The sequence below is a fragment of the Tamandua tetradactyla genome, chromosome 6, assembly GCF_023851605.1.
Source record: "Tamandua tetradactyla isolate mTamTet1 chromosome 6, mTamTet1.pri, whole genome shotgun sequence".
NCBI lineage: Eukaryota > Metazoa > Chordata > Mammalia > Pilosa > Myrmecophagidae > Tamandua > Tamandua tetradactyla.
In genome coordinates, this window is record NC_135332.1 from 61,498,128 (window position 1) to 61,523,540 (window position 25,413).

Genomic DNA, 25,413 nt, shown 5'->3' on the forward strand with positions numbered 1-25,413 from the left:
GCCTTGGGGACCCAGGTATCTTGGCCCTTTCCTGTGGAACAGATGGCTACCCTGGAGGCTCAGGCTTGCTAAATCAGACATTTAAATCCCATAATCCTTGGTGAGAGGCTGATGCCAGTGGCGGGGGAGAACCTTGTGCCAGCCCTGGCAGGAGAGGAGGAGGGACAGTTGGTTCCTGAGTTATGAATGGAGTCCCCCCCTCCCTTGTTGTCATGCAGCCTGCAGACCGCACTAGTCTCCAGCTTTTGTTCCCCTCCCGGAACCCAGGCGCTGAGCCCCGGCCCATGCTCCGTGGACACTCAGGTGGCCGCCTCCCAGCGTCATCTCCTCACTCACCCCTGGCACCTGTGGGCCCCAGGCAGCCTGCCAGGCACTTGCCCCTCAGACACACAGCTGGTAGGAAACTTTTATTGTAAATAATGAACCAGTATAAAAACGGAATATCAAAAGGGGAGAGGAGAAGGGTGCGGGGTGGAGAATACAGATGTGCCTTGCTAAATGCAAAAAAAAATGGGACCCGAAGCCTTGCAGGGGGTGGGGTGAGTAAAAACAGGTCTTGGCTGATACAGATCCTCCCTAAGGGCGGGAATCCTTACAGCGTGGGATGGGGTGACATTTCCTTTTAGGTGTGAGGTTTATACCAAGAGGTTACACCGGATTTGGCTAGGCTAGGCCAACAGAGAAGGGACTCGGAAACTCCCTGCCCCTACCCAGCTGCCCAATCACAGAAGCTATCGAGACATAGACCGCCAGGGACAGGGAACCAGCACCCACAAGGAGGCTAAATCCCAGATGCCCATCATTTCATTAATCCTCACAACAAATTCCGTGAGGTAGGTACAATTATCAGCATTTTTATAGATGTGGATGTTGAAGTCAGAAGAAATGAGACCACCTGAGACAGCTTCCCTGGCTGGTACAGCGGTGATCTAGACTTCCAACCCGGCATGCAGCTGGTTCTAAAGCTAAACCCTGATGTGCAGGAACATCTCCCCACATCTCCCAAATCTTCCTCGGAGTAAAAACCATCAAAGCTAAGCTAGAGGGGTCCCAACTCCCCTCAAGCCTCCCGAGACACCAGTGCAGGACAACTTCTTTAGTGGCGCTGCAGGCCAGGGCAAACCAAAGCCTTCCTTGGTGTTTCTGAGGCACACCTGTACTAAGCAGGGGTTCAGGCACCTGACCTGGGTTCCCAAATGCCAAAGGAGGGGGCGAGGGTGAGGGGTGTCAGTGGGGACGAGATGCAGAGGTTGTCAGTCCGAGTCAGGCCCTTCCCTCTTGAACATCAGTTTTTTATGGCGGGAGGTAGATGGCCCCTTTTTAGACTTCAGGTGGCTGTAGAGGAAACAAAGGTGGTGGTGGTGGAAATGACACATCACATGAGTGAGTGTCTGGTTCCCCCTTCTTAAGTCAAGGCTGTGAAGGGCATGAGGCTGGAGCAAGGGGAATTTAAGTTAAAATGGAAACTACCACCCGTAATCATATTCGCTGAGCACTTGGGGCTATTTGTATCAACTAATCTCTTAATCTTCATCTGTTCCGTTTTACAAATGGGGAAACTGAGACAGAGGGAGAGGGACGAGGTCACACAGGACATTGAGTATAGGACTCCGAAACTCTGCTCTTCCAGATATACTTCCAGTTATATCTGGAAGTCATCAGACCCTTACTCAAGACCCCCAGGCTTTGAGCTAGGGGTGTCGGAAATGAAGACATTTCCCCTGGACTTGAGGGGTTCGTGCCCCACCCTGCCCCCAAGGCAGGGAGGTGGATACATGATATAACTGAACAAAGAATGCCCAGGGTGGGGAGTCAATGGGTAGAAGTTGCCTTTTACCATGGAGGTGGGATCAGTCATTGAATCTCATGGCTCTCCAACAATGGCTGGGATAGGGTCCAGGTCACTCACCTCGAGTGAGCCTTGGTCCCCTCTGACTCCTTCCCAGCCTGGGCATCTTTCAGCTCCAAGGCTTCTTTCAGCTCCAAGGCTTCATTCAGCTTTCGGAACATCTCGAAGCGTTCACGACCTCTAATCTGTGGGTAAGGTGGAGATTGGGTGGAAGGAAGACAGAAGGATTGGGCAGAGCCACAGATCCATCGTTCCAGTCTCTATAACAATGTTCTCTTTGAAAAGTGGTCCTTTAAAATGTATATTATGGTACAAGGTGGTGTTCTTTTTAAGTATGACCAGGAACTAATATCTATGAGGCACCACTGCCCCCTGCTGGCAAATGCCCCAATTGCAGGCTAAGCAGCCAAGAAGAAAAGAGCAAGCTTGAACCCTAGATTTGAAACTTAAATCTTTCAATTTGATAATATTAACTTTATAAGAGTCGGCACCATAAAGAGAGGAGAGGATGGATATAGAAACCTGGCTTAAGGAGGAACAGAAGAGATAAACCCCACATTCTCTATATTTACACCTTTTCTTTCCTGTCTAAGCCCTCCGAGTGGGAGTGAGAGCCTGTACCTGAAGGGTAAAATATTCTCCATCCAGTGGTTTCTTCTTTGGTGGGGGAGAAGAGCTGGTGGTGCCAGTGGACAGTGCTGGGAAAGAGGCAAGGAAAGATGAGAAGGGGACTGAGTGAATTCTGGGCAGAACTACTCCCTCCCTGCCTTCTCCACTCCTCTCCCGCCTGCTGCTTACTGCTCCTTACTTCGCTTAGTGGTCCCAGCGGGTGGCTCAGGGCAAGACTCCCCCTTCTTGTTGAAATTTTCTTCCTCTGTGCGCCGATCTCTCCCAGGACAGGCACACACGCGCACCTCAAAGCTGCTCCGTCCCAACAGATTACCACTATCCAGGTAAGAAGAGGAAGGCAGGAGGCAGGCAGTAATGAAGTTGGGCCCTACCTGCTTGGTTCTCCTGCAAACCAGGCTCCACCTACTCCCCAATTACCCTTATCCATTGAGTTTGGAGCCTCAGTGTCAGCTTCAGGCATATGGAGAAGCCACAAGTCAGAGAAAAGAGAACTGGGGGGGAGAGGGGGAGATTTCACAGATGGGGATCAGGGCTAGAGGGAAAGATGGGGAGTAGAAAGGGAGAAAGCAGTGAGGGGAGGGTCTCAGGGAACAGAGACAGGCAGGAGGCTGGGGAGGAGAGTGCCAGGGTGGAGGCTGGCATGTGGGTCCCTACCTAGAATCTTCCAGTGTGATGATGGTGAGGATGGGCCGCCGGTTCATGCCGCCCATGCAGGAACTGTTGCACATGAAGTTGTAGTGGATGGTGGTACAGTCAGAACCGACCTGGGAGAAAACACGGGCCTCAGGGAAGGCCTGCCTAGCCCCTGGGGAGGCTTTAGCCTCTGTAAGCCTCAGTTTCCTCAACTACGGACTGGGGTTAACCCATCTGCTCGGTGTACTTTCCGGGATTTGGGGGAGGCCAAATAAGAAGCAAGGGGAAAAAACAACAACCCAGCTCCTCCCACTTGGATGGCTACAGACACCCCTCCCAGAGACCCCAGCTGGCAATCCGGACCTCAGGCATCTCATAGGGCACCACCACACTGTGTCGGAAAGTGTTGCTGTCATCCAAATACTCCGCACGCAGATTCCCTTCTACCCGGATGAGGTGCTGAGGGGGTGCCAGACCTAAGAGCCGTCAGGGAGCGATTAGGGGCCTGAGGACCCCGGGCGCCCAGCCCCACCCAGCCCCAGCCCCGAGCCCTCACCATCGCTGTGGTCAGAGCAGCGCTCATGGTGGGGGCAGCGCCTCACGACCTCCGTCATATGCTCTGACTTCTTGTAGATGGCCATGGCCCTGACACGGGCGCCGGGCGGGGGTGGCGAGGTGACCCACAGCTGCACGGGGCAGGTCTTCGCCAGCTGGCAAAACAGCTTGTTGAGGGCAGGTGAGTACTGTAGGAAGAGGATGGAGAAAGGGTCAAAGGGCAGGGGGCAAGTGCCTGGCCCAACCCCCGACAGGGGGTTGATAAAAGAACAGACACCGCCTAAGCACTTGGAAGCCACATACTGTGCTGGGAGGGCAGCTGCAGAGGGGACAGGGAAGGGGGTCCCTACCGCAGAAACTGACATTCAACAACCCGGGGATGAATATGAGTGAAGAAAAAGGAAGAAAAGCCCCATGTTCCCCAGAGAGATAAGAGCCGCAAACAGCGAGAGTCTGATGGGAAGAAAGGATGAAAGCCAAAAGTTAGAGGGGGACAAAAATGTAATGGCAGGCCAGAGGTCAACAGTCACAGGCAATCTAGATGAAATTTCGAAAGACGGACAAGCAACCAAAAGCCGGAGAGGCCTTCCCCACAGAAAAACCCGGAGGGGATACGGCCAGGCAGCGAAAGCACACATGGAAAGCCTGCCCGAGGGGCCACTGACCGTGCAGGTGACAGATTTGGCCGTCCCAGAACGCAGGAAGCCCAAACGGAAATTATAATCGCCAGGGTATTCCTTTTGGGAAGGGACAGAGGATGACAGGGGCCAGGGGGTGGCGGGGGCTGGGGCGGCTGGCGCAGGGGTGATGGCTGCTGCAGGAACCGCTGGTGTTCTGACAGGTTCCTCCAGGTTGTCCAACCAGGTGGTCACCTCGTCTGGGAAAGGCAGATCATCCACAGTGGACAGCGAGGAGGACTGTGAGGGGTGGGGGGACAGGAGTCAGAGGGGCCAGGCTCCAAGCCCCCGGCCCTGCAGTCCCTGGCTCCTTCCCACCCCCCAATCCTTACCAAAACGTTGTTCTCAGGAAGCCTGAAAAGACAAGAGTGGATAGTCAGCTGCTGCCCTCGTGCCTCTGCTAGGGGCTGGGGGCTGGGGTGGGCATGGCGGGGACAGCGATCAGAACCTGCCCTTCCCACGAGGCCATCACTCACAGTTTCCATAAGTCTGAAAATGTCTCCTGACTCAGAGGGGGCTCGATGCTGAGATCTGACTGTGGCTCCTCCATCGCAGCGACCAAGAAGGCAATCTGGACGCTAGGGGCGGGGGTAAGGGGAAGGGCCTGCATTAGATACCAGGTCACCCAACCCCTCCCCCGACCCCCCACACCGGGGCCTGGAGCAGCCTGGGGATCTGCACCTCAGGGGCAGGACAGCTCTTTCACCGAAGAGGGACTTCTAATCTTCCTACCGCCAAATCCGCAAGCCCGCCTGAATTGGTTTTCTGCTGAGAAGGACGAAGTAGCTCTGAGCCTACTCCCTCTACCTGGGGTGGGGGGTGGGGTGGGGACAGAAACCTCCCGGGACCTCTGATATATGACCCCATTTCTCCGATCTCCCTTGTAGCAAAGCTTCTTGAAGAATCACTGCCTCCTCTTCTTATTTCTAACCCACTCCCTCCTCCAACTGCATCCCCTGAATTCCCTTGGGACTGGCTTACAAATCCCTCAGGACCTGGTCCCTGCCAAACTTTTTTATTTTGTCCTTTCAGTTTGCATTGTAGTAAGGTACACACAACATAACGTCCCATTTTAACCACTCTCAAGCATTACACTCACAATGTCAAGCTCCCCTCACCCATCCATGACCATCCATCCATTCATTGCTCCAAAGAGAGATTTGGACCCCATTAAGTTGTAACTCCCCCTTCCCCTAGTATTCTGTAATCTTCTTCTGCCCACTTCATTGGTCTCGCCTCCTATCCCTATCCCTTTTCTGAGGATGATCTACCCACATTGGCTGCTATTTTCTACTTATCAAACACTCCAAGTCCAATCAGTAGGTGATTCACCTACTGGAATACTTCTTCCCTCTGTTGCAGGGAAGGCGCCTTTTCACTGACACCTCAAAGACACAATCCAACTGCCAGCAAACTCCATCACACCCCCCTAGCTCAATGGTCATAGAACTTACATTATCTGATACTTCTGCTCATCTGTTTAGTCTATTTTCCCTAGCAGAATATGAATTTCCTTGGCGCACAGGAAGGCTCAGAAAACATGGTGAATGAATGAATGTGCTGTCAGCCTGTTATGGGCGGTAGAGGAAACAAGGAGGATAGTGGAAGGGCTGTCCCTGCCTGGGCCAGAGCCCGCTGTTTTATAGCTCTCCCTTTACCTTCTCCCAAACCAGCATTCATTTTTCGTGGTGCATGGGCCGGGAATTGAACCCAAGTTTCCTGCATGGCAGGTGATAAGTCTACCACTGAACTACCCGTGTTCACGCCGTTCTTTTTGATGCCAAATTTGTTATCGGTTTTGCTGAGATAAACACATCGGGCCCTAAAGGTTCTTGCTCATTATACTTTTCTTTTTGTCTTTAAGGGGTTGACAAGTAACCTCCCCACCCCCCACCAAGTAAGCTCTTCTTTTCAAAACTTTTTATCTTGAAATAATTTCAAACTTACAAGAAAGTTGCAAAAATAACAGAAAAATAATACCTAGAACTCCAAAACTCCCCCATCCATATACCTAGGTTTACCAATTTTTAGCATGTTGCCACATTGTTATAGCATTATAGGTGTGCCAACCTATCTACCAAGCAATCATCTCTCTATTTTCTAAACATCTGAGAGTAGTTTATAGCATTGTTTGTCAACCTATCTACCAAGCTATCATCTATCTGTTTTCTAAACATTTGAGAGCAGTTTGCATGCATCAGTCCCTCTTCTAATCTTCTTTAACCTTTATCTCTACTTCTCTACTGGTGTAGGGCTTTCTCTGGTATGTACTTTTTTTGCACAAAATTCCTTCACTTCTCTTATCTTACTTGTCCTGATAACCACACTCACCAGTTTACAGGAAGTTTTTCCAGGAGGGAAAGTAAGTGAATGAGCTTTTATGAAAGTGGCCAATCACACATCTATGAGGAAATCTCTTGCTTCACAACAATCTATTCATGCAGGACTCTTTTTGAATTCAGTTAAGCTTAAGAGGCAGATTTAGCTGACAAAAATCCTGAGAGTTTGGTAAAAGGTGGGGTGGACTATGAGCATGCATGGAGGAAAGCAGCGCGAGTGATCCCCAGTATTTGTCTTGATGGGTTATGCCCAGCAATCTCCACTAGATCCATGGTCAAAAGGAGACTTTATTAGATGGGGCACCTATGAAAGGGGAAGGACTCGGAAGTCCATAGTCCCAATTTGACACTGCACTGTTGCTGCATGACCCTGGACCGCAGCCCTTCATTTCTCTAGGCCTCACTTTTTCTCATCTGTAAAATGGGAGTTTTCACAATATCTCAAAGCGTTAACTTTTCAGTTCTTTTCTTACAGGAATGATTTTTCCTCATCTTTTGTGGTTTTTGTGAAAAGTAGCCAGGGTCTGGGCAACGCGGGCAGCTGTAGCAGAGCAGGGTCTGGGAGCAGACGGGCTGGGTCCTGCATCTAGTCTCCTCCCCTAACGGCTGTGTGATTTGGGGAGGTTACCTGACCTCTCTGGGCCTTGGTGTCCTTTGCTCTAAAATAAGGAAATAATTTTAGTGTGGACTTCATTTGCCTTTTATGGGAAATGTAAGGCATAGAGAAAAGCGCACACACTCCTACCGAGTAGGATCTCAGTAAATGTTGACTCTATTCATCTGTCTATCCTAGAATTTTGTGATGATGGGTGGGTGTGACTTTTGTGGCACATCCCCACCCTGTTAATTCAAATTCAGCTCCTTCAGGGGGCTCTGCTCAGAAAACATCCCTGGAGGGCCTGTCCTGGGACAGAGGGCTCAAGGTCACAACCCCACCTGGAGGCAGACAGCTCCACACACTATCTCTCCCTCCATCTCTTTAATCTTCAGGAACAACTAAATTCTCAACATTTCTTTCTCTAAAGAGCAGGCAAACAAAAATCACTAGCAAATCTTTTCAGAGCGGGGACTTCCCACAGGTTCCTGCACTGGGGGCCATAATATTAAATAGTGGGTAGCTGAGATGGCCCTTCCCGGCAGCGGCGGTGCGCAGCTACCTGGGAGAAGGTACTAGAGCAGGTCAAGCAGTAACCCTAACAATGGCTGCTAGCACAGGCCTTAGCAGTCACTGCTGCCCCGTGGTTTATCTCAGGCAAATAATCCTCTCAAAATGCTGGTAGAGGTAGGTCAAATCAGGAGATGAGGGAATTGGGGGTTAAAGGAATTAAACCACTCACCCAGGTTCAAAAAGCTCCCATCAGACAGGGCTGGGGTTCGAACCTGGGCCACCTGAAGCCACAGCCACGCTTTTACATTATGGGACCCAGAGAAAGTGTAAACAATTTTTTTGGCTTAAAGTTATTTAACTGAAAGAAAAAACAAATTGATCTGGGAAAGTTATAAGGTGGTAGTAACTGGTAAAATTGAAAATACACACAAATTACTACTTTGCTGAATCACTTCCAGGCAGACTCCCTAGAAAAATAGTTGCACACAGGCTCTGTGGGTCTGGCACAGAAATGTTTAGGTCAGAGTTGTTTCTAATGGCAGGGGACAGGAGAAACATTAGCCACCCGCTAGCAGGGAATGACTTTATTAGGTGTGGTACATTCGCAAGAGAAACTGACCATTGCAATTTAAGGGAATTAATTTATCTGGATATATGTAAACAGATATATCTTAGGCACATGTTGGGTGAAAACACAATTTGTAGGCAAAAAAAAAAAAGTCCAAAATACAGTAACTCATGCAAATAGTTTAAGTAGATTGACCTCCCTAAAACTACTATCTATTATTCATAAGTATATGTATTGTAAAAGTGTGAAAGACACGCAAGAGTAAAAATTCATGAAATCTATGATAGCAATGGTCTCAGGGAGGTGGGTATGTAATGCTTGTGGGACTTGGGTCACAGTCAAAGCGGGCTTTAGTTTATTAACAAAGAAAAATAAAAAGAGAAGGCATCCACACATTACCTCTGATGTTAAAATACAGAAACAAGACAAAATGTTCAGTGTTAATGATTGGATGGGAATATGAATGAGCTCCTATGTAGCTGTCACCCATCTTCAAGAATAATTTAATTAACATTCTTCCATTATTGGTTCATCTCCAATCACTCCCCACAACCCCCCCCCCTTTTTTTTAGGTAAAATTCACATATGGTGCAACATACAAAAATTATACAACTTTGATTACAAAATTTGACACACCCCTGAAATTCACCCCTATCAACACAGATATTTTCCTGTGTTTTCTTTCAAAAGCATTATAGTTTTATGCTTAGGTCTCTTATCCGTCTCATATTAATTAGTGTATGCTGTGAGGTTGGGGTCGTTTATTTTCTCCCCCATGTGAAAGGAATATCCAGTTGTTACAGCAACATTTATTCACTTTCCTTTTCCCATTGATTCCCTTTGGTGCTTTTGTAGAAAACCCATCATATAAATGTCTTTTTCTGGATTCTATTCTGTTCACTGGTTGTCTTTGTTATCACTAATTTTGGAGTAATCTTGAAACCAGGCAGTTTAAACCCTCCAACTTTGTACTACTTTCTCATTTTAGAATCAGCTTCTTAATTTCTACAAACAAGCCTGCTGGGATTTTTTTTTTTTTTTTTTTTTTTTTAAAGGAAAGACAGAGAGAAGGAAGGAAGGAAGGAAGAAAGGGAAACATTTTTAAACATTTTCTTGTTTTATTGTATTCTGTTTCTCCGTTTTTGTTACATGGGCTGGGGCCGGGAATCGAACCGAGGTCCTCCGGCATAGCAGGCAAGCACTTTGCCCGCTGAGCCACCGCGGCCCGCCCCTTGCTGGGATTTTAATTAGGATTGAATTAAATCACTGGGGAGTATTGTTATCTTAACCAATCAGTCTTTTACTTTTACTTCCATTGTTAATAATGAGTTGATTGGGGATGCTCTTTAACAGACTGAGAAAGTTTCCTTTTCCTAGTCTGCTATTTTTTTTTAATCTGAATGAGTGTTGATACGACCCATTGTTTTTTCTGCATCTGTTGAAATGCTCATAGGATTTTTATCTTTTAATCTGTAAATTACATTGATTTTTGAATGTTGAATAATATTGCAATCCAAGGATAAAATCCAATGGTCAGGATGTATTTTTTATACATTCTCAGGTTTACCTGCTAAACTTTGTTATATTTATATATATATATGTTAATGGGCTATTGGTTTGAAATTTTCTTTTCTTGACGGCCTCACAAAATAAGCTAGGAAATGTCCTATTTTCTGAAAGAATCTATAAGAATGATATTTTTTTCCTCAACTATTTGGAGAGAAGAAGAAAGAACAGTGGAGACAAATAGGAAATAGTAGTAAGGTGGTAGATTTTAACCCAAACTCTACAATAATTGAATTAAATGTATATGGACTCAACACCCCAATTAAAAACAATTCAGTGGGGAAAGGTTATTTCAACAAGTGGTGTTAGAACAACTGGACATCCATATAGGGAAAAAAAAAAGAACCTCAACCTCTACCTCACACCATAAACAAAATTATTTTTTAATTAATTCATGATGACTCATAAATGTAAAACCTAAACCCATAGAGGCTCTCCCATAAAACATAAGAGAATATCTTTATGATCTTGAGATGAGATAAGCAAAGATTTCCTAACCAGGGCACAGAAACACTGAAGATAAAAGAAAAAAAAAGATAATTTGGGATTTCAAATTAAAATCACTATTCAGCTAACAAACAGGAAAGCAATAGATTAGGAGAAAACATTTGCAACGTGTATCTGACAGAGGGCTTGAGTCCTGAATATCTAAATTTCTATAACTCAATAATAAAAAGAAAAAAAACAAAAAAGGGAAAAAGGCTTGAAGAGCTACTTCACATATGACATGTAAATAGCCAATAAGCATATGAAAAACTGCTCAACATCACTAGTTAATAGAGAGCTGCAAATTAAAACCAGGATGATATACAACTACAATTAGAAGACTGATACCACCAAATGTTGGGAGGGATATGGGACAACTAGAACACTTATCTTGATGGTAGGAGCGTAAAATGGTAAGCTACTTTGGAAAACTGAGAGCTTCTTTATACTGTATCTACTCTCTGACCTAGCAATTCCAGTCCTAAGTATTTAACCAAAGAAAGTTGAAAACATATGACCACAAAAAACTGTACAAGAATGTTCATAGCAGCTTTATTCATAGTAACCCCAAACTGGAAACAGCTCAAACGGTCATCAAAAGGAGAATGGATAAGCAACTGATGGTATATTCATACGATGGAATATACTAAATAAAAAAGAAAACATACAAACACGCCATTCTTACATGCAATAACATAAATTTCAGACAATATGCTGAAGGTAAGAAGCCTGACGCAAGACCACATTTTGTAGGACTGCATTTACAGAAGTTCTCGAACAGGCAAAATTAATCTATGGTGATAGAAAGAAAGGTGGGGGTAAGGCAATGACTGGAAGGAGACATGAGAAAACACTCGGGGGCGACTTAAATGTTATATATTTTGGTGGGCGTGTGGGTTGCAACGGTGGTTACATTTGACAAACCTCGTTAACCTGTGCAAATGCTACTTCAATTAAAAAAAAAGAAAAAGCAAAAAAAAAACAGAAGCGTTGGTTCATAACAGGTGCGTGTAAGTTACTGCTAAATGAAACTACCGCGCCCTACGTGATGAAGATGCGGGAGAAACGGATTCGCAGGACTTCCCGCAGGTTTCGCGGCCTCCCACAGGGCAGAATCAGCCAGGGTAGGGGGCGGGACTTAGGACCTCGGGGCCGCCTCTCTCCAGCGCCCGCCCCTTCCGCTTTCACGACGTTCGGTCTGCGTCCTAAATTGGAATCACTTAGCCCAAAGCCGGATGTAAGATAAACTTTCTCCCGTGCAAACAAACCGCCCTTCATTATACTGTCTCATCGTGGTTTCTTAAATCTACCCCTTCTCGACAACACCCAGGTTAGCGCTCTGCACCCTCTTTTACACCCCTGTCGCACGCAATGGTAGCGCCCGGCTTGATCTCAGACTCTGGAGCACCCCATTCGAAGAGGGGGAGGTTTTGAGTTTTACATCAAAACAGCATCCCTTCCTTTCCAAATGTGATAACCGAGTAGTCCAGGGGAGAAAAAAGTGGGATGGGATGTGGACAGCAACCTCTCTCTGCAAGAAATAGGAAACGATCTAAATGACATTCTCTTTCTCTTTTTGCTCCCCTCTCATCGGGTGAATAGTGAGCTGGTCCGAAAAAAGAAACCGGAAATGCAAGTGCAAGTGGCAGAAATGCAAATATGGAGCCAAACAATAACAGGGCTCCCTTGGCCTCTCAGATCTGGACAGTTCTCCCCAGTCCCGCGGGCAAACCCCAGCACTTCCTCCTTCCACGCTGTACAGTCTTTAATTGGATTTTTTCCTCTACCTCTCCAGGAGGGCAAAGATCCGGACGTTGTGGGACCTTCCTTAGCGGCTTGGGCTTCCCTGACCACCCCAAATCCTTTCGGGACGAAGCTCAAGGTTCCACCACGATGCCATGGGCTCTAAAGTCTCAAGCCACGAGCTCCCAATGTTTCGAGATCATAGTCTCATATCCCAATGCTCTGGGCGTCTTATTTAATAGTTCCTCACACCCAGCTCTGGATTGGGAGGTAGGGTCGGAAAGGACCCGTTAGATTCTTTCGAGATTCCCCAAAGCCCCACTCCACCGCCGAGGTGTCCAGCTCTGAGTTCGGCTGAGTCTAGCACCCCATCATTTACAAGCCTGTCATCCCAACATTGCATTCCCATGTTGATCCCGCTAGACAAGCTCCCATTTCCTCCAAAATTCACTAAGCCTCCACTGTCCCCCCCAGCCCCCACCCGCTACCCCCCACCCCCGCAATTCTCTGAGCTGACAATACAGAGCAGAGAGCTCTTGACTCAGAGAAGACTCATCAAGCTCAGTTAGGGGCTTACCCGAACCTCAGGGGAGCGTGTCACCGTCCTGGGAAGCACGCTCCGAGCCCGGACGCCAGGTACCCCCGGAGCCCAGCAGCTACCTGCGCCCAGGATGGTGGCTCTATACTTTTGAGGAGCTGAAAACTTTTAGCGCCGGTCTGAGCACATGGGAGGGGAAAGTCCCAATCCCGGCAATCCTCGCGAGGTTCCTGGCACAACGCTTGCATTCGCCATGACAAGTAAGGGCAAGCAATTCGCCTGCAGGCGAAGGCGAAGGGGCGGGGAAAAGGAAAAGAGGGCACCGAGAGAGTCTGCATTCTGGTTTAATTGGTGTTGTAGCTACACATATTTTGTGGTGGGGACGTTCCGCAAGCCAGAGATTCGAGGGCAGAATTGGTGGAAATCATCTCGGAGAAGTCTTGCTATTATGTAAAATATTTAGGGTGGAAGGAAGAAAATCTTTGCACTTGCTTTTCCCTCTGCTTGGCGCTCCATTTCCCCAGACAGCTGGATAGTTTCTTTTCATAAGCTAAAATGTTGCCTTTTAGAAAGGCTTTCCTTGATATTTCAGTCAAAATATTGCTCCAGATACTGATACTCAGTACCACATCAACCTGTATAATTTCCTCCACAGGCCATATCACTATCTGAAAATATATGTTCATTTGCCCATTGCCTTCAATGAGCAGCAGCAAAACCCTTATGAGCACAGAGACCCTGCTCTCATCTTATTCACGGATGGATTCTCTAGTACAGTGCTAAGTAGCAAGTAAAGGTTCAAAAATAAATATTTATTGAATGAACGAAAAGGGAGGCAGGTCTGAGGAATTTGGCGAATGAGAGGAAAAAGTGAGTCAAAAGCAGAGGGTGCCAGCGATTATAGCGCTGGCACCCTCTGCAGGTAAGGGGAGGTAGGGACTTTAAGTACCACCGCGGTGAACGGCAGGGGGAGCTCAGGCACTTCTCGCCAAGGCAAAACTCTCAGACTACGACTCCCAGCAGGCACTGGGGCTCCGGGACTGGATGGGAAAGGCCAACCTTCTGACCTGTTTGTTACGTCCCCGCCCCCGCCCTTCCCGTGGATCTCCCGCGAAATCTAATCCGGATGCGGAGGTCCAATCGGAAGGTCGGTCCAAATCCCGCGAGAGCAATGACGCGTAGCGGCCCACCCAGGTGAAGAATGCTTGTTCCTAACCTAGGTGTCCTTCGTCTCGCTTGCTGGGGTCTTCTGCCTACTCTTGGAAGAGAAAAGAAGGCAAGGTGTGGTTCTCCAGCCCTGCGTCCGGATCCCTAGTAACTTTGGAGCGGCCCCGACCCCTCCGCTGGCCAGGCGGTCGGTAGCCGGCGGGAAGACTGTTGCCGGGCCGGGGGCCAATGCCAACTTCGCTTCTTCTGCAGTATGAAAACTCCGGACTCGCGACCATTAGCTCCGGACTGCTTTCGTTCAGTACAGGTCCCGGCTCCAGTCCGTGACTCTTCCCCGGCTTTCCCGATGCGTAAACATACGGACCCTGAACTGATGACACCGCCGCCCAATGAAGATGATCCGCTCCGGATGTCCCCAGATCCTGCGGCTGGCTCAGCTGTGTTCCAGGAGCATGAGGAGGGGATCCCATCTTCTTTCTCCACTTCCCTGGAAACAAGGTTTGCTACTGCTAGTAAGTTGAGTCCTAGAATTGAGGAGCAAGAACCTTTTGAAAATGTGAACCTTCCTGCAGAAGAAACGAACAGGCCGGATTTGGGGCCTGGAGAAGCCATGGAAGGTTTGGAGAAACCAACTCCAGAGGGTGAGGGCTACACGGAACCAGCTCCAGAGAATGAGGGATATACGGAACCGGCTCCAGAGGGTGAGGGCTACACGGAACCAGCTCCAGAGAATGAGGGATATACGGAACCGACTCCAGAGGGTGAGGGCTACACGGAACCAGCTCCAGAGAATGAGGGATATACGGAACCGGCTCCAGAGGATGAGGGCTACACCGAACCGGCTCCAGAGGATAAGGGCTGCACCGAACTGGCTCCAGAGGATGAGAACTACATGTAAGTGGTGATTGCAGTTGATTCTGGAGTCTGAGGAGTTTGGAAGTGTGAGTTAAGCCTTATCCACCAGTCCTCAGCCCCACTTTTCCAAGCCCGTTTCCCCCTTTGCTTTGGCGACCCAGGTTTGTTGTTCCCCCCACCTTCTTTCCAGCACTTGGAACTACAGCTTCTCCCAGCTACCTCGATTTCTTACTGGTTCCTGGTCAGAGTTCAGCACCCAACCTGAGAACTTCTTGAAAGGCTGCAAGTGGTAAGTAAGGATAATGGGACAAGGAGATAGTCACCCTCAGGATTTTCACCCTAAAGCACCCCAATTCTCTGGAGAAAGGAGTAAGAATCACTTTTAGGACTTCTCTTGAGAACTCAGGGGGTTTACCCAGAGATAGGCAAGGCCCTAGCCCCTACACGTGGAATATGTGTCTGTCCAATCTTCTAACTCTTTCCTACTTCTAGGGCCCCTGATGGTTCCTGCATTTTGACCAATAGTGCTGATAACATCTTGAGGATTTATAACCTGCCCCCAGAGTTGTACAAGGAGAAGGAACAGCTGGAATATGCAGAAATGGTGAGGGTAGGGGCTCACTGCCCCTTCATTAGACACTGCACCTTTAACTCCTTCCATATAGACTCTATAGTCCATGCGCCTCTTGCTCACAAGTGGAGCTTTTCTTAATGAATTTCCACAGTTAGCATTCTCTGTCCTGAATTCTGAAGTCGTTTTGAGAGATATTTGTGCCTTCTTCGGTCAGGAATTTGTGTTTCTCATTAAAAAAAAATAGTAAAAGTGGATTTCTCATGGCAGTATTTGTTTACAGGTGTTTATTTGGTGACTAGCAATGTGTCAGTCACAGTATTCACTGGTGTGATTAAGTGGTGAGCATGACAGTTGAAGAGCTGGTTTATTTTCTTGTGTGAGAGACAGACAAAAAAACAAATGAACTTGTAAATGAATAATTAGTCAAGATTGTTATAGATTATAATAAGTAATCTTTATAAATGCTATGAAAGAAATAAACAGAATAAACAGAGAATAGCTGGAAGATATCATTTTGAATAAAACAGAGAGGGGCTCTCTGAAAAGGAGATATTTCAACTGAGACATGAGAAGGCTGATATTGGACCAGTTATGTGTAGAGCTCTGGAAAAACCATTCCAGGAAGAAACAATAAATTACAAAGATCCAGAGCTGGGAAAGATCTTTGTGTGTTCAAGGAACAGAAAGAAGGCCAATATGGCTGGGATGAGGTGAGTGAGGGGGGTTGTGGGGGTGAGGATGGGAAGGTAGCCAGAAGCCATGTCCTGGAGGATCTTGTGAGTAGGCATTTCAAATTTATTTGGGAAGCCATGGAAGGGTTTAAAAGAGAAGGGTGAAATGGTGACTGAAGTTTAGAGAATGGATTGTGAGGGGGCAAGAGTGAGATCAGGCAGAGCCATTAGGATGCATTTATCATGGCCCAGACAAGAGATGGGTGATGGTGGCTTGGGCTAGGTTGGTTGGTATAGGAAGAGATGGAGAAATGTAGATGGATTTGAAGTAACTTTGTAGGTCTTGGAGATCAGTTGGATGGGGACATGCAAGGAAAGAAGCAATCAAGGGTTATGTCCAGGTTTTTGCAACTGAGTGGATGTTGGTAGAGTTTATTCCAGAGGAGGAAATGAGATATGAACAGGTATTGGGATTGAAATCAAGTGTTTTTAACAACATTAAGTGTGAAAGTAAAACTAGAGGAGAGATCGCGGCTGGGGATATATCTTGAAAAGTAGGAGAGCATGTAGACGGTATCTGCTGCCTTAAGATTGGAATTCAGTCTCAAGAGAGGGTGTAGATGAAGGAGAAGGCCCAGACAGAGCCCTGATCTCTCCAGCTGAAGAAATTACAAAGACGGAAGCTGAGAGTCATGTCTAATGCTGCTGAGAGATGGAGTCAGGTGAATTCAGAGGAATGATCCAAGAACAGATTAGTGACCTTAACAGGAGAACTTCCAGAGGAGTGATGGAGGCAGAAGTGGGTTAGAGTTGGTGGAAGAGTAAGTACGGACAATTCTTTGGAGAAGGTTTGCTGTGAAAGGGAACCAGTGAATGGAACAGTGACCAGAGGGAATGTGGGGGTCAAAGAAATAATACAATGAGGGGGATAAATTGATGCTATAGGAGAGTGAGAGGTTAACATAGTCCTCGAGAGGGTGAGTGAAGACAGGATCTAGACCACGTTAGAGGGCTTGACTTTCATAGACATAGAATCCTTTGCAGTAGGAAGAAAGGCAGTGCATAGGTTCAGAAACAGCCGTTAGGTTGGTGGAAGAGTTGGGTGTTTCTGACTCTGGGCTTCTATTTTCTTCGTGATGGTGATGTATAAATTGAAATCATCTAGCTTAAGGAAGAAGTTGTTTAAGGAGAGAGCAGAAAATGTGAAATGATCTTTCCTGGGGCTCAGAATTCCAAGGAATATGGTAGTGTTGCTGTTCTTTGCTCAGCCCCGTTAGAGGTTTGTTATCATCCATTTAAAGTGAGATTGCACATTTTCCCCCAGCAAGATAACTGACTGTAGTTTTTCTGTTTGTAAAACAAGGATAATATTAGCACCCACCTCACAGTTGTGAGAACTGAGTGTTAATAATGAATTAACGTAGAGCACTTCAAACAGTGTCTCACTCAACAACAAAGAGACAACCCACTTGAAAACTAGGCAAAAGACATGAAAGGAATTTCTCCAGAGAAGATATATAAATGGCCAGTAGGTATACATCAGAATTATTAGCCATTAGGGAAATGCAAATCAAAACCACTATGAAATACCATTTCACATCCACGAATATGGATTTAAAAAAAAAAAAAGAAAGAAACTGAGAAGACAAGTACTGGTGAGACTGTGGATAAGATGGAGCACAGTGCATTGCTCATGGGAATGTAAAATGATGTAGTTACTGTAGAACACAGTTTGGCGGTTCTTCAAGGAATTAAATATAGACTTACCATATGTCCTGGCAGTACCACTTCTAGGTATACACGTTTTAAGGATGAGTAGAGATGTTGGTGGCCACAGTTCAAGGATTTGGAAGGGCAGGGGGAAGTGTGGGGTTGGGGCAGATGAGAACATAAAGTCAGGGTACTCATAGAGGAGCCAGCAGACTGGGGTGTCTTTAGTGCCCAGGGTCAAAGGGGTACAGGTCTTGATGGCTTACTAAAAGAGAAACAGCACCCTGTTCCAGGGATAGTTCTGAACGCTTATCCACTGTGCAGGGCATCAAGATCAAAGGCTTAGGCCACTGCAGACAGTGAGTTTTCAGGGCAAAGTGTTTGGCAGTGGGAGCTCTGTGCCAGGAACAGAGGGGGCAAACATCGGGGCAGGCAGGCATCAATAGCCAAAAGAGCTCATGATCCGAGAGGTTGTTCAGGCGAGGAGACTTGTGAAATGTGGGAGCCTGAGTATTTTCTACAGAAACTCATTTAAGAGAAATGGGAATGTTACAGAGAAAAACATTCATCATTCCTTACCACTCTACACAATTCATCCCTTTTAAATTTCTCTACATTCTTTTGAGGCTCTGTCCAAGCACTGAAGTCATATAGTAGATGGTTTTGTATACTGCTTTTCTCCTTGAACAGTCATACCCTGCATGTTTTTCATGGTGTTCTGCTCTTCATAGTTACCATGTTTAATGGTGTATGATATTGCATTGAGTGCCTATAATAATTTTCTTACCTCTTCCTCTTTTTTTTTTTTTTGGACAGTTGGGTTATATCCAGGGTTTTTTTTTTTTTTTATGTCATACATTATTCTTCTTTGAACATTTTTGTGTATTTTGAGTAGAAATTCTTTTCTTAGAGAAATTTTGTAAGAATTACCCTAGGTCAGAGAATATCAATTTTCTTATCTTTTTTTTTTTCTGCATGGACTGGCACTGAGAATTGAACCTGGGTCTCTGGCATGATGAAAACTCTGCCCACTGAGCCACCGTGGTCTGACGATTTTCTTTTTTTAATATATTATATTACAGATAGTCAGTTTGTTTTCAAAAGTTTTTTGTGCATGTTTTTTACTGCTATTAACAGTGTATGAGTGTGCCAGTTTGATCACAGCCTCGCTCATTAGACGTGCTCATTTTTAATGTATGCAAATTTAATATTGGGAAATGAATTTATACAGGTGAGGAAATTGGGGGAGAACATTTTTGGGAGTATTTTCATGCAACTGTGTGCTGCTTCTCCTTGGCATAGTTTCCCAATTCCTTTTCTCCATTCTCTATCTTTTCACAGAGCTTTCTGGAACTCCTCTTCCTGACTCTTCACCTTCTTCCCTGGGTACTTTCCTTGGGATTCTTGCCTGAGGCCTTCACTTCCCCTCCAGCTCTTTCTAATGGAGACTTTCCATCCTGCTGTGCCCTGCATAACTCATGGTGGGGTGGGGGAAACACTGTCCTCATTCCCAAATGCTATATCCAGACAACTATTCTTTCACCTTTGTAAACTTTTTTCTTTGAGACTCATACACTCAGATTCTCCCTCTCTCACTAAAGAGTGTCTTACCTCCTAGCTTTCCTGCACACCCCAATTCCTTCCATCAGCTGGTAACCTCAGGTATCCAAACCAGAAGCCAGGGTCTCAACCTTTAATCTTCCTTTTCCCTATGCCCCCACAACCAATTAATACCAAATCTCATCTAATCCACCTAATCTTTCTTTTTTATTTTATTTAAAAATTTTTATTGTAATATAGATACAACATGAAATTTCCCATTTTAACTACCTTCACTGGTGTTAAGTACATTCATAATGTTGTACTACCATCATCCCAGACAGAAATTCTATCCATTATGGGTAGTATTAATGGAAATTAATAGTAATTTAGTAAATTAATGGAAGTATTAACTTTCCATTCCCTAGACCCACCCCCATCCATTTGGTATGGGTTACAATTCCACAATTTTAGGTACCCTCCAGTCTACTTTCTGTTTCCATGAATTTGTGTAGTCTAGTTATTTCATATAAGTCAGATCATCCAATATTTGACCCATCTAATCTTTCTAATCCAGCCACTTCTTTCCGCTCTGCTGCCTCTACGTTAATTCAAGATACTGTTTCTCTGGGTCTTTAGGTACTGAAATAGTCTCTATTCTCCATTCATTAAAAATTGTTGATTGATTGTTGATTAGTCACTAGGTGTGGGAAGAATGGTGAGACAGACATGATTCCTGCCTTCTCAGATAGATGTGATACCATGTGAGGAACTCAGAGGGCCATGGGAGGGGTTAGGTAAAGCTTGGAGGAAGAGACTTCTCAGAGATGGTAAAAACGATTGGATTTAACCAGAAGGAGTTGTTAGGGGAGTTGAAGGAAGAATATTCCAGACTCGGAGACTAGTATGTGGGAAAGCCTACAGGTTGAGAGTGTGGTGAGTTGGCCTGCTTTGGAAACTGAGAGAGCATCAAAAGGGTGAGATGTAGAGATATTAAGGAAGTGAGTAAAGGGATGAGCCTTGAGAGGTGGGGAGGGAGTAGGAGCTTGGTAATGGAAAGCTTCGTAAGGAGATTGGCTTTTTTAAATTATTGTATAATGTAGCATACATTATACAAAGCAAAGCAAAGAAAAAAACGATAGTTTTCAAAGCACTCTTCAACAAGTAGTTACAGGACAGATCCCAGAGTTTGTCATGGGCTACCATGCCGTCATCTCAGATTTTTCCTTCTAGCTGCTCCAGAATATTAGAGGCTAGAAGGAATATATATATAATTTTTTTTTTCTTTTGCATGGGCAGGCACCAGAAATTGAACCCAGGTCTCTGGCATGGCAGGTGAGAACTCTGCCTGCTGAGCCACTGTGGCTAGCCCCCTTTTTTTTTTTTTTTAGGAATATATATTTTTATTATCACAGTTGAATTTTGTGTGTATGTGTGAAAAATAACATATATACCAAAAAGCAATAAATTTCAAAGCATGGTACAACAATTTGTTGTGGAACATATTTCAGAATTTGGTATGGGTTACAATCCCACAATTTTAGGTTTTTATTTCTAGCTGCTCTAATATACTGGAAACTGAAAAAAAAAATCAACATAATGATTCAGCAGTCATGCACGTTTGTTAAGCCTTACCTTCTCTGTATAACTCCACTATCACCTTTGATCTTTCTGTCCCACTCTTTAGGGTTATTTGGGCTATGCCCATTCTAACTTTTTCATGTTGGAAGGGGCTGTCAGTAATTTGGAATAGGAATATAGAACTAGCTGATGCTCTGGAGAGGCTGGCCCCTGTAGGTTTTAGAACTTACGTGGTCTAGGGACCCATCTGGAGGTTGTAGGTTTCTGGAAAGTTATCCTAGTGCATGGAACCTTTGCAGAATCTTATATATTGCCCTAGGTGTTCTTTAGGATTGGCAGGAATGGTTTTGGTTGGGGTTTGACAAACTATTGATAGGTAGTAATGTCTAGCTGAAGCTTGTGTAAGAGTGACCTCCAGAGTAGCATTTCAACTCTACTTGAACTCTCTCAGCCACTGATACCTTATTTGTTACACTTTGAGACTGGCTTTTATACCTAGGATTATTTGCAGGCACTGAATGTTTTAAACAGAAGAGTGCTGCTGTCCAGATCTGAATTTAACAAGGTTTCTAGGACCTCATTGTGGTGAATGGATGGGCAGGTTAGAGTGCTGTAGAGATGCTGGCAAGAAGGCTGTGACCTGCAGCAGGATCTGAGGAGTGGAGATTCAAGAGAAACCTAGGAGTTGGAATGGGCAAAGTATGGTATTGGGTTGAACCAGGAGTGGAAGGGAAGCAACGAGTAATGGAAGCAACACTGGAGCTCAGGTTCAGGCTTGAGAGTTGGGTGTGGAGCCCAGGAGGAGCAGCAGGTTTGAGGGCAGAAGAGGCTGGGTTCATTGTGGCCATCCAACTGCAGCCATCTACCTGGCAGTTGGAGATCTATGTATGCTGATATTCAGTTTTATTTATGCTCTTAGCTAGGGAAAAAGCCTACATATTGTATATGGGTCAGTGACATCACCTGAGGTCTAGCAAATACCTGACCGAAAATTGGTATCCAAACAATTTTAAGATTTCTACAAATAAGTAAGGAAAAATGGACAAGAATTATGAGGAGTTATATGTAAACAGCTAATAAACATAGAGAAAAATGTGTAACCTCACTATAATGAGGGAAATGCAAATTGATACCACTGTGAAATACCATTTCGCATCCTTCAAACTGAGGGCAATTTAAAAAGCCTGGCAGTACTGAGAGCCTCAGAACATCAGGCCCTCTTACGCTCTGCTGGTGGGAGGGTAAATTGGGATAAGCACTTGGGAGACAAATTTGACATTATCTGGCAAAATTGGCAAAACGCACACCAGACAGCCCAGTAATTTCACTCTTTAGCAGAAGCTGTAGAGAAAGCCCTCCCACATGTGTACTAGCATGTTAAAGCACAGCCCAAAACGGAAGAACCAAAGTGACTGTCAACAGGAGAAGGATAAGTCAGTTTGGATACATTCATGCCATGAAGTACTGGGCAGCAGTTGGAAATGTGTGAATCAGAGTTAAATGGACCTGCAAGGCTCTTTCTTACAGGACAGTCACAGGGGCTATGTCCAGCATGAGGCCACTAATGCAAAGTTCAAAGACATGCAGGATAAGCTGGGTGTTGTGTTGTTTGTTCGTATCACTATTTTAAATAAATGCACAAGAATGATAAATTCAGGATCCTGTTTATCTCTGAAGGGAGGATTTCTAGAGGGGAGGGGTTTTAACTATTTGATATACTTTATTTTTTAAGAGGGGTAGAAGGGTCACAGGGCTGCTTTTGTTTTGAATTTTAAATTCACTTGGCTTCCTTTTTTTTAATATAATTTTTTATTAAAGAATCAAATGGTACCCTTTTGAAATTAGTCTCTGGGTTGGGATGTTATCTCTTTCTTTCTAAGTGTTTAAAAAGAAATAGGATGAATCTGTATGGCTTGGAGGCCTAAATCTGACATTGAAGTCTGATTTGACCCTGGGATATTGAGATGAAGATTCTCTTCTTTATATTTGCCCCTGTTCCTTCTCCTCCTGGTTAAGTGCCTACAGATAGTCTGCCTCTCTGCTTTAAAGCTGCCAGAGGCAGGTGTCTTAATTAACTCCTTTCTCCCGAGTGACCCCGGCACCCCCTGTCTTCCTGCAGGTCCCTGTCCTTCGAATGGCAGAAGGTGACACCATCTATGATTACTGTTGGTATTCTCTGATGTCTTCAGCCCAGCCAGATACCTCCTAGTAAGTGATGTTCTTTGATTTCCCCCACTCCCAGCCTGGTTTCAAGAGAACTGTCTTCTCAGAGCTTGCATGCGGTGGGGATGGGGTGGTGGGAGGAGCCTCAGGAGGAGGAATGCTAGGCATTCCCTTCAGGGAGGAGCTGAGAGGGCTGGTCCGTTGGCTTCCTCCCCTTCCTTTGACAGTGTGGGAGCCTCAGTGTCCATGTCTCTCTCAGCGTGGCCAGCAGCAGCCGGGAGAACCCGATTCACATCTGGGATGCATTCACTGGAGAGCTCCGGGCTTCCTTTCGTGCCTACAACCACTTGGTATGGTGTCTGAGCTCTGCCCCAGCTCTCCACCTAGTCCAGCTTCCTTTCTTGGGGACAGCGCAGGCCTTGACAGGCCGTTTTTAGCCTCTTCTTGTCCCCAGGATGAGCTGACAGCAGCACACTCGCTCTGCTTCTCCCTGGATGGCTCCCAGCTCTTCTGTGGCTTCAACCGCACCGTCCGCATCTTTTGTACATCCCGGCCTGGCCGCGACTGTGAGGTCCGCTCCACGTTCGGTGAGCATCTGTGTGCAAGGGAGGAGAGAAAGGAAAGGTAGCTGCTCTTCTTTCTATGAGCTGGATGCCTCACTTCTTCCTTAGTACAGCATTAGGAGACAATTCCATGTCCAGCTGCAGAGGAGAAAACAGACTCAGAGAAGGGAAGAAACTTCCCCAAGCCTGACCAGCAGCATAGAAGAGCTAGTTCACTCCTAAGCCCATGCCCTGTTTGTGTATTTTTGGCCTCCAAAATCTTAGTATTTCTAGTACATTTGAGGGGAAGCTGATTCCATTTTCCTGTAGGCCTTCAGGTGTTCATCCCTTCAAAACTGGGGTTTGGGAAGGAGGAAGCAGAGCCTGGGCAGTTAAGTCCTTTGGGGGGATGGAAGGATCTGGGAGTATCAGAGGGCTTTTTCCTGCTTGTGATAAGTGGGGTGGAGGAGGCTTGAGTCTCAGCACATTGGCTCTGGGACAGGAGTCAGACGATTAGCCTGGTTAATGCCAGGTGTCTTTTTTCTCTCCCCCACTTAATGCCTTACCTCTCTAGCCAAAAAGCAGGGTCAGAGTGGTATCATCTCCTGCATAGCCTTCAGTCCTGCCCAGCCCCTCTATGCCTGTGGCTCCTACAGCTGCTCCCTAGGACTGTATGCCTGGGACAATGGCTCCCCTCTCGCCTTGCTGGGAGGGCACCGAGGGGGCATCACACACCTCTGCTTTCACCCTGATGGCAACCTCCTTTTCTCAGGAGCCCGCAAGGTAGGGAGGCACCATCTGAGGCCCTCAGGTAGGGAAGTAGTAGGGTGGGGGGCAGAGGGGGTATAGTCTGCCATGTATTGGGGGATAAAGGGTGGGAAAAGATCAACCCAAAATGAAGGAGTGCTGGTAAACGTTGAGGGGGAAGCAGGGATATCTGAGGGAGACAGTTATTCTAGGCCCCTGTTATGTGTCTCCAGGATGCTGAGCTCCTGTGCTGGGATCTCCGGCAGCCTGGCCATCCACTGTGGTCCTTGAGTCGGGAGGTGGCCACTAATCAGCGCATCTACTTTGACATGGACCCGTGAGTAACTGGCTCCTTCCTGCCCAGGGCCCAGATGCTGCAAGGGATGTCAGATCCTGCTGTAGGGTCCCAGCCTCTGGTGGTGGTGGTGGTGGGGGTTGTTCCCCAGGGGTGATGCCTCTGTGTCAGCAAGCTTCTCCTTTCTCTCCCAGGACTGGAAAGTTCCTAGTGAGTGGAAACACCAGTGGGGCAGTCTCTGTGTGGGACACCAGTGGAGCTGGGGATGAAGGGAAGCTGGAGCCAGTGCTGAGTTTTCTGCCCCAGAAGGACTGTACCAATGGAGTGAGGTCATCAGCTCAATAATCATCCTCTGGGGCTTGGGTTAGGGAGGGAGGTGAATCCCTGAGGGAGGTGAATCCCTGACAGAGGGAAGTGCAAGCTTCTCACTCAGGGTGCTGACAGACCTATCCTATCTTTCCTCCAGCCTGCACCCAAGCTTGCCTCTGTTGGCCACTGCCTCTGGTCAGCGGATGTTTCCAGAGCCCATGGAGAGTGGGGATGAGGGCGAGCAGGAGTTGGATCTTCCCCTGCTCTCCATGCGCCATGTCCACCACGAATGTCGGCTCCAGCTCTGGTGGTGTGGGGGAGACCCAGACCACCAGGGGTGAGAAAGGACAAGGAGGGACTGAGGGAGGCGGGGAAGAGTTCACATAAAAAAGATTTTATATGTTACTAGAGTCTGTGTATTTCGGGAGGCAAATGACAGAGGGAAGGATGGGGGAGGGGGCTGGTGGGCCCTCTTGTCCAGCAGCTGCTAGGTCTGGCATATTGTTCCTGAAACCAGGGGTGAGAGGTGGGTCTACAAGGGAGCCAATGGGGCTGCTGGGCTTGGTGT

The 25,413-nt window shown here is 46.5% G+C and overlaps 2 protein-coding genes across 3 annotated transcripts; one reads left to right on the top strand and one right to left on the bottom strand.

Moving 5' to 3' along the window:
* Positions 1 to 254: 254 nt before the first annotated feature.
* On the bottom strand, positions 255 to 12,896 carry TP53 (tumor protein p53). 2 transcript variants are annotated; one of them, XM_077165863.1, is made up of 11 exons: positions 12,738 to 12,896; positions 4,821 to 4,922; positions 4,677 to 4,698; positions 4,333 to 4,584; positions 3,669 to 3,855; positions 3,476 to 3,588; positions 3,134 to 3,243; positions 2,658 to 2,794; positions 2,471 to 2,547; positions 1,910 to 2,034; positions 255 to 1,335 (listed from the first exon to the last, which is right to left on the bottom strand). In XM_077165863.1, the coding sequence occupies exons 2-11, from the start codon at positions 4,892 to 4,894 to the stop codon at positions 1,254 to 1,256; spliced, it is 1,179 nt and encodes a 392-aa protein (XP_077021978.1). In that variant the 5' UTR covers positions 4,895 to 4,922; positions 12,738 to 12,896; the 3' UTR covers positions 255 to 1,253. The 2 variants fall into 2 exon arrangements, with proteins under 2 accessions (XP_077021978.1, XP_077021977.1); XM_077165862.1 differs by having other exon boundaries at positions 263 to 1,335; positions 12,732 to 12,894.
* Positions 12,897 to 13,800: 904 nt separating this feature from the next.
* On the top strand, positions 13,801 to 25,250 carry WRAP53 (WD repeat containing antisense to TP53). The gene is made up of 10 exons (XM_077165864.1): positions 13,801 to 14,753; positions 14,905 to 15,003; positions 15,207 to 15,318; positions 22,909 to 22,997; positions 23,212 to 23,302; positions 23,407 to 23,539; positions 24,069 to 24,277; positions 24,475 to 24,578; positions 24,731 to 24,865; positions 25,003 to 25,250. The coding sequence occupies exons 1-10, from the start codon at positions 14,113 to 14,115 to the stop codon at positions 25,184 to 25,186; spliced, it is 1,797 nt and encodes a 598-aa protein (XP_077021979.1). The 5' UTR covers positions 13,801 to 14,112; the 3' UTR covers positions 25,187 to 25,250.
* The last annotated feature ends 163 nt before the right edge of the window (positions 25,251 to 25,413 follow it).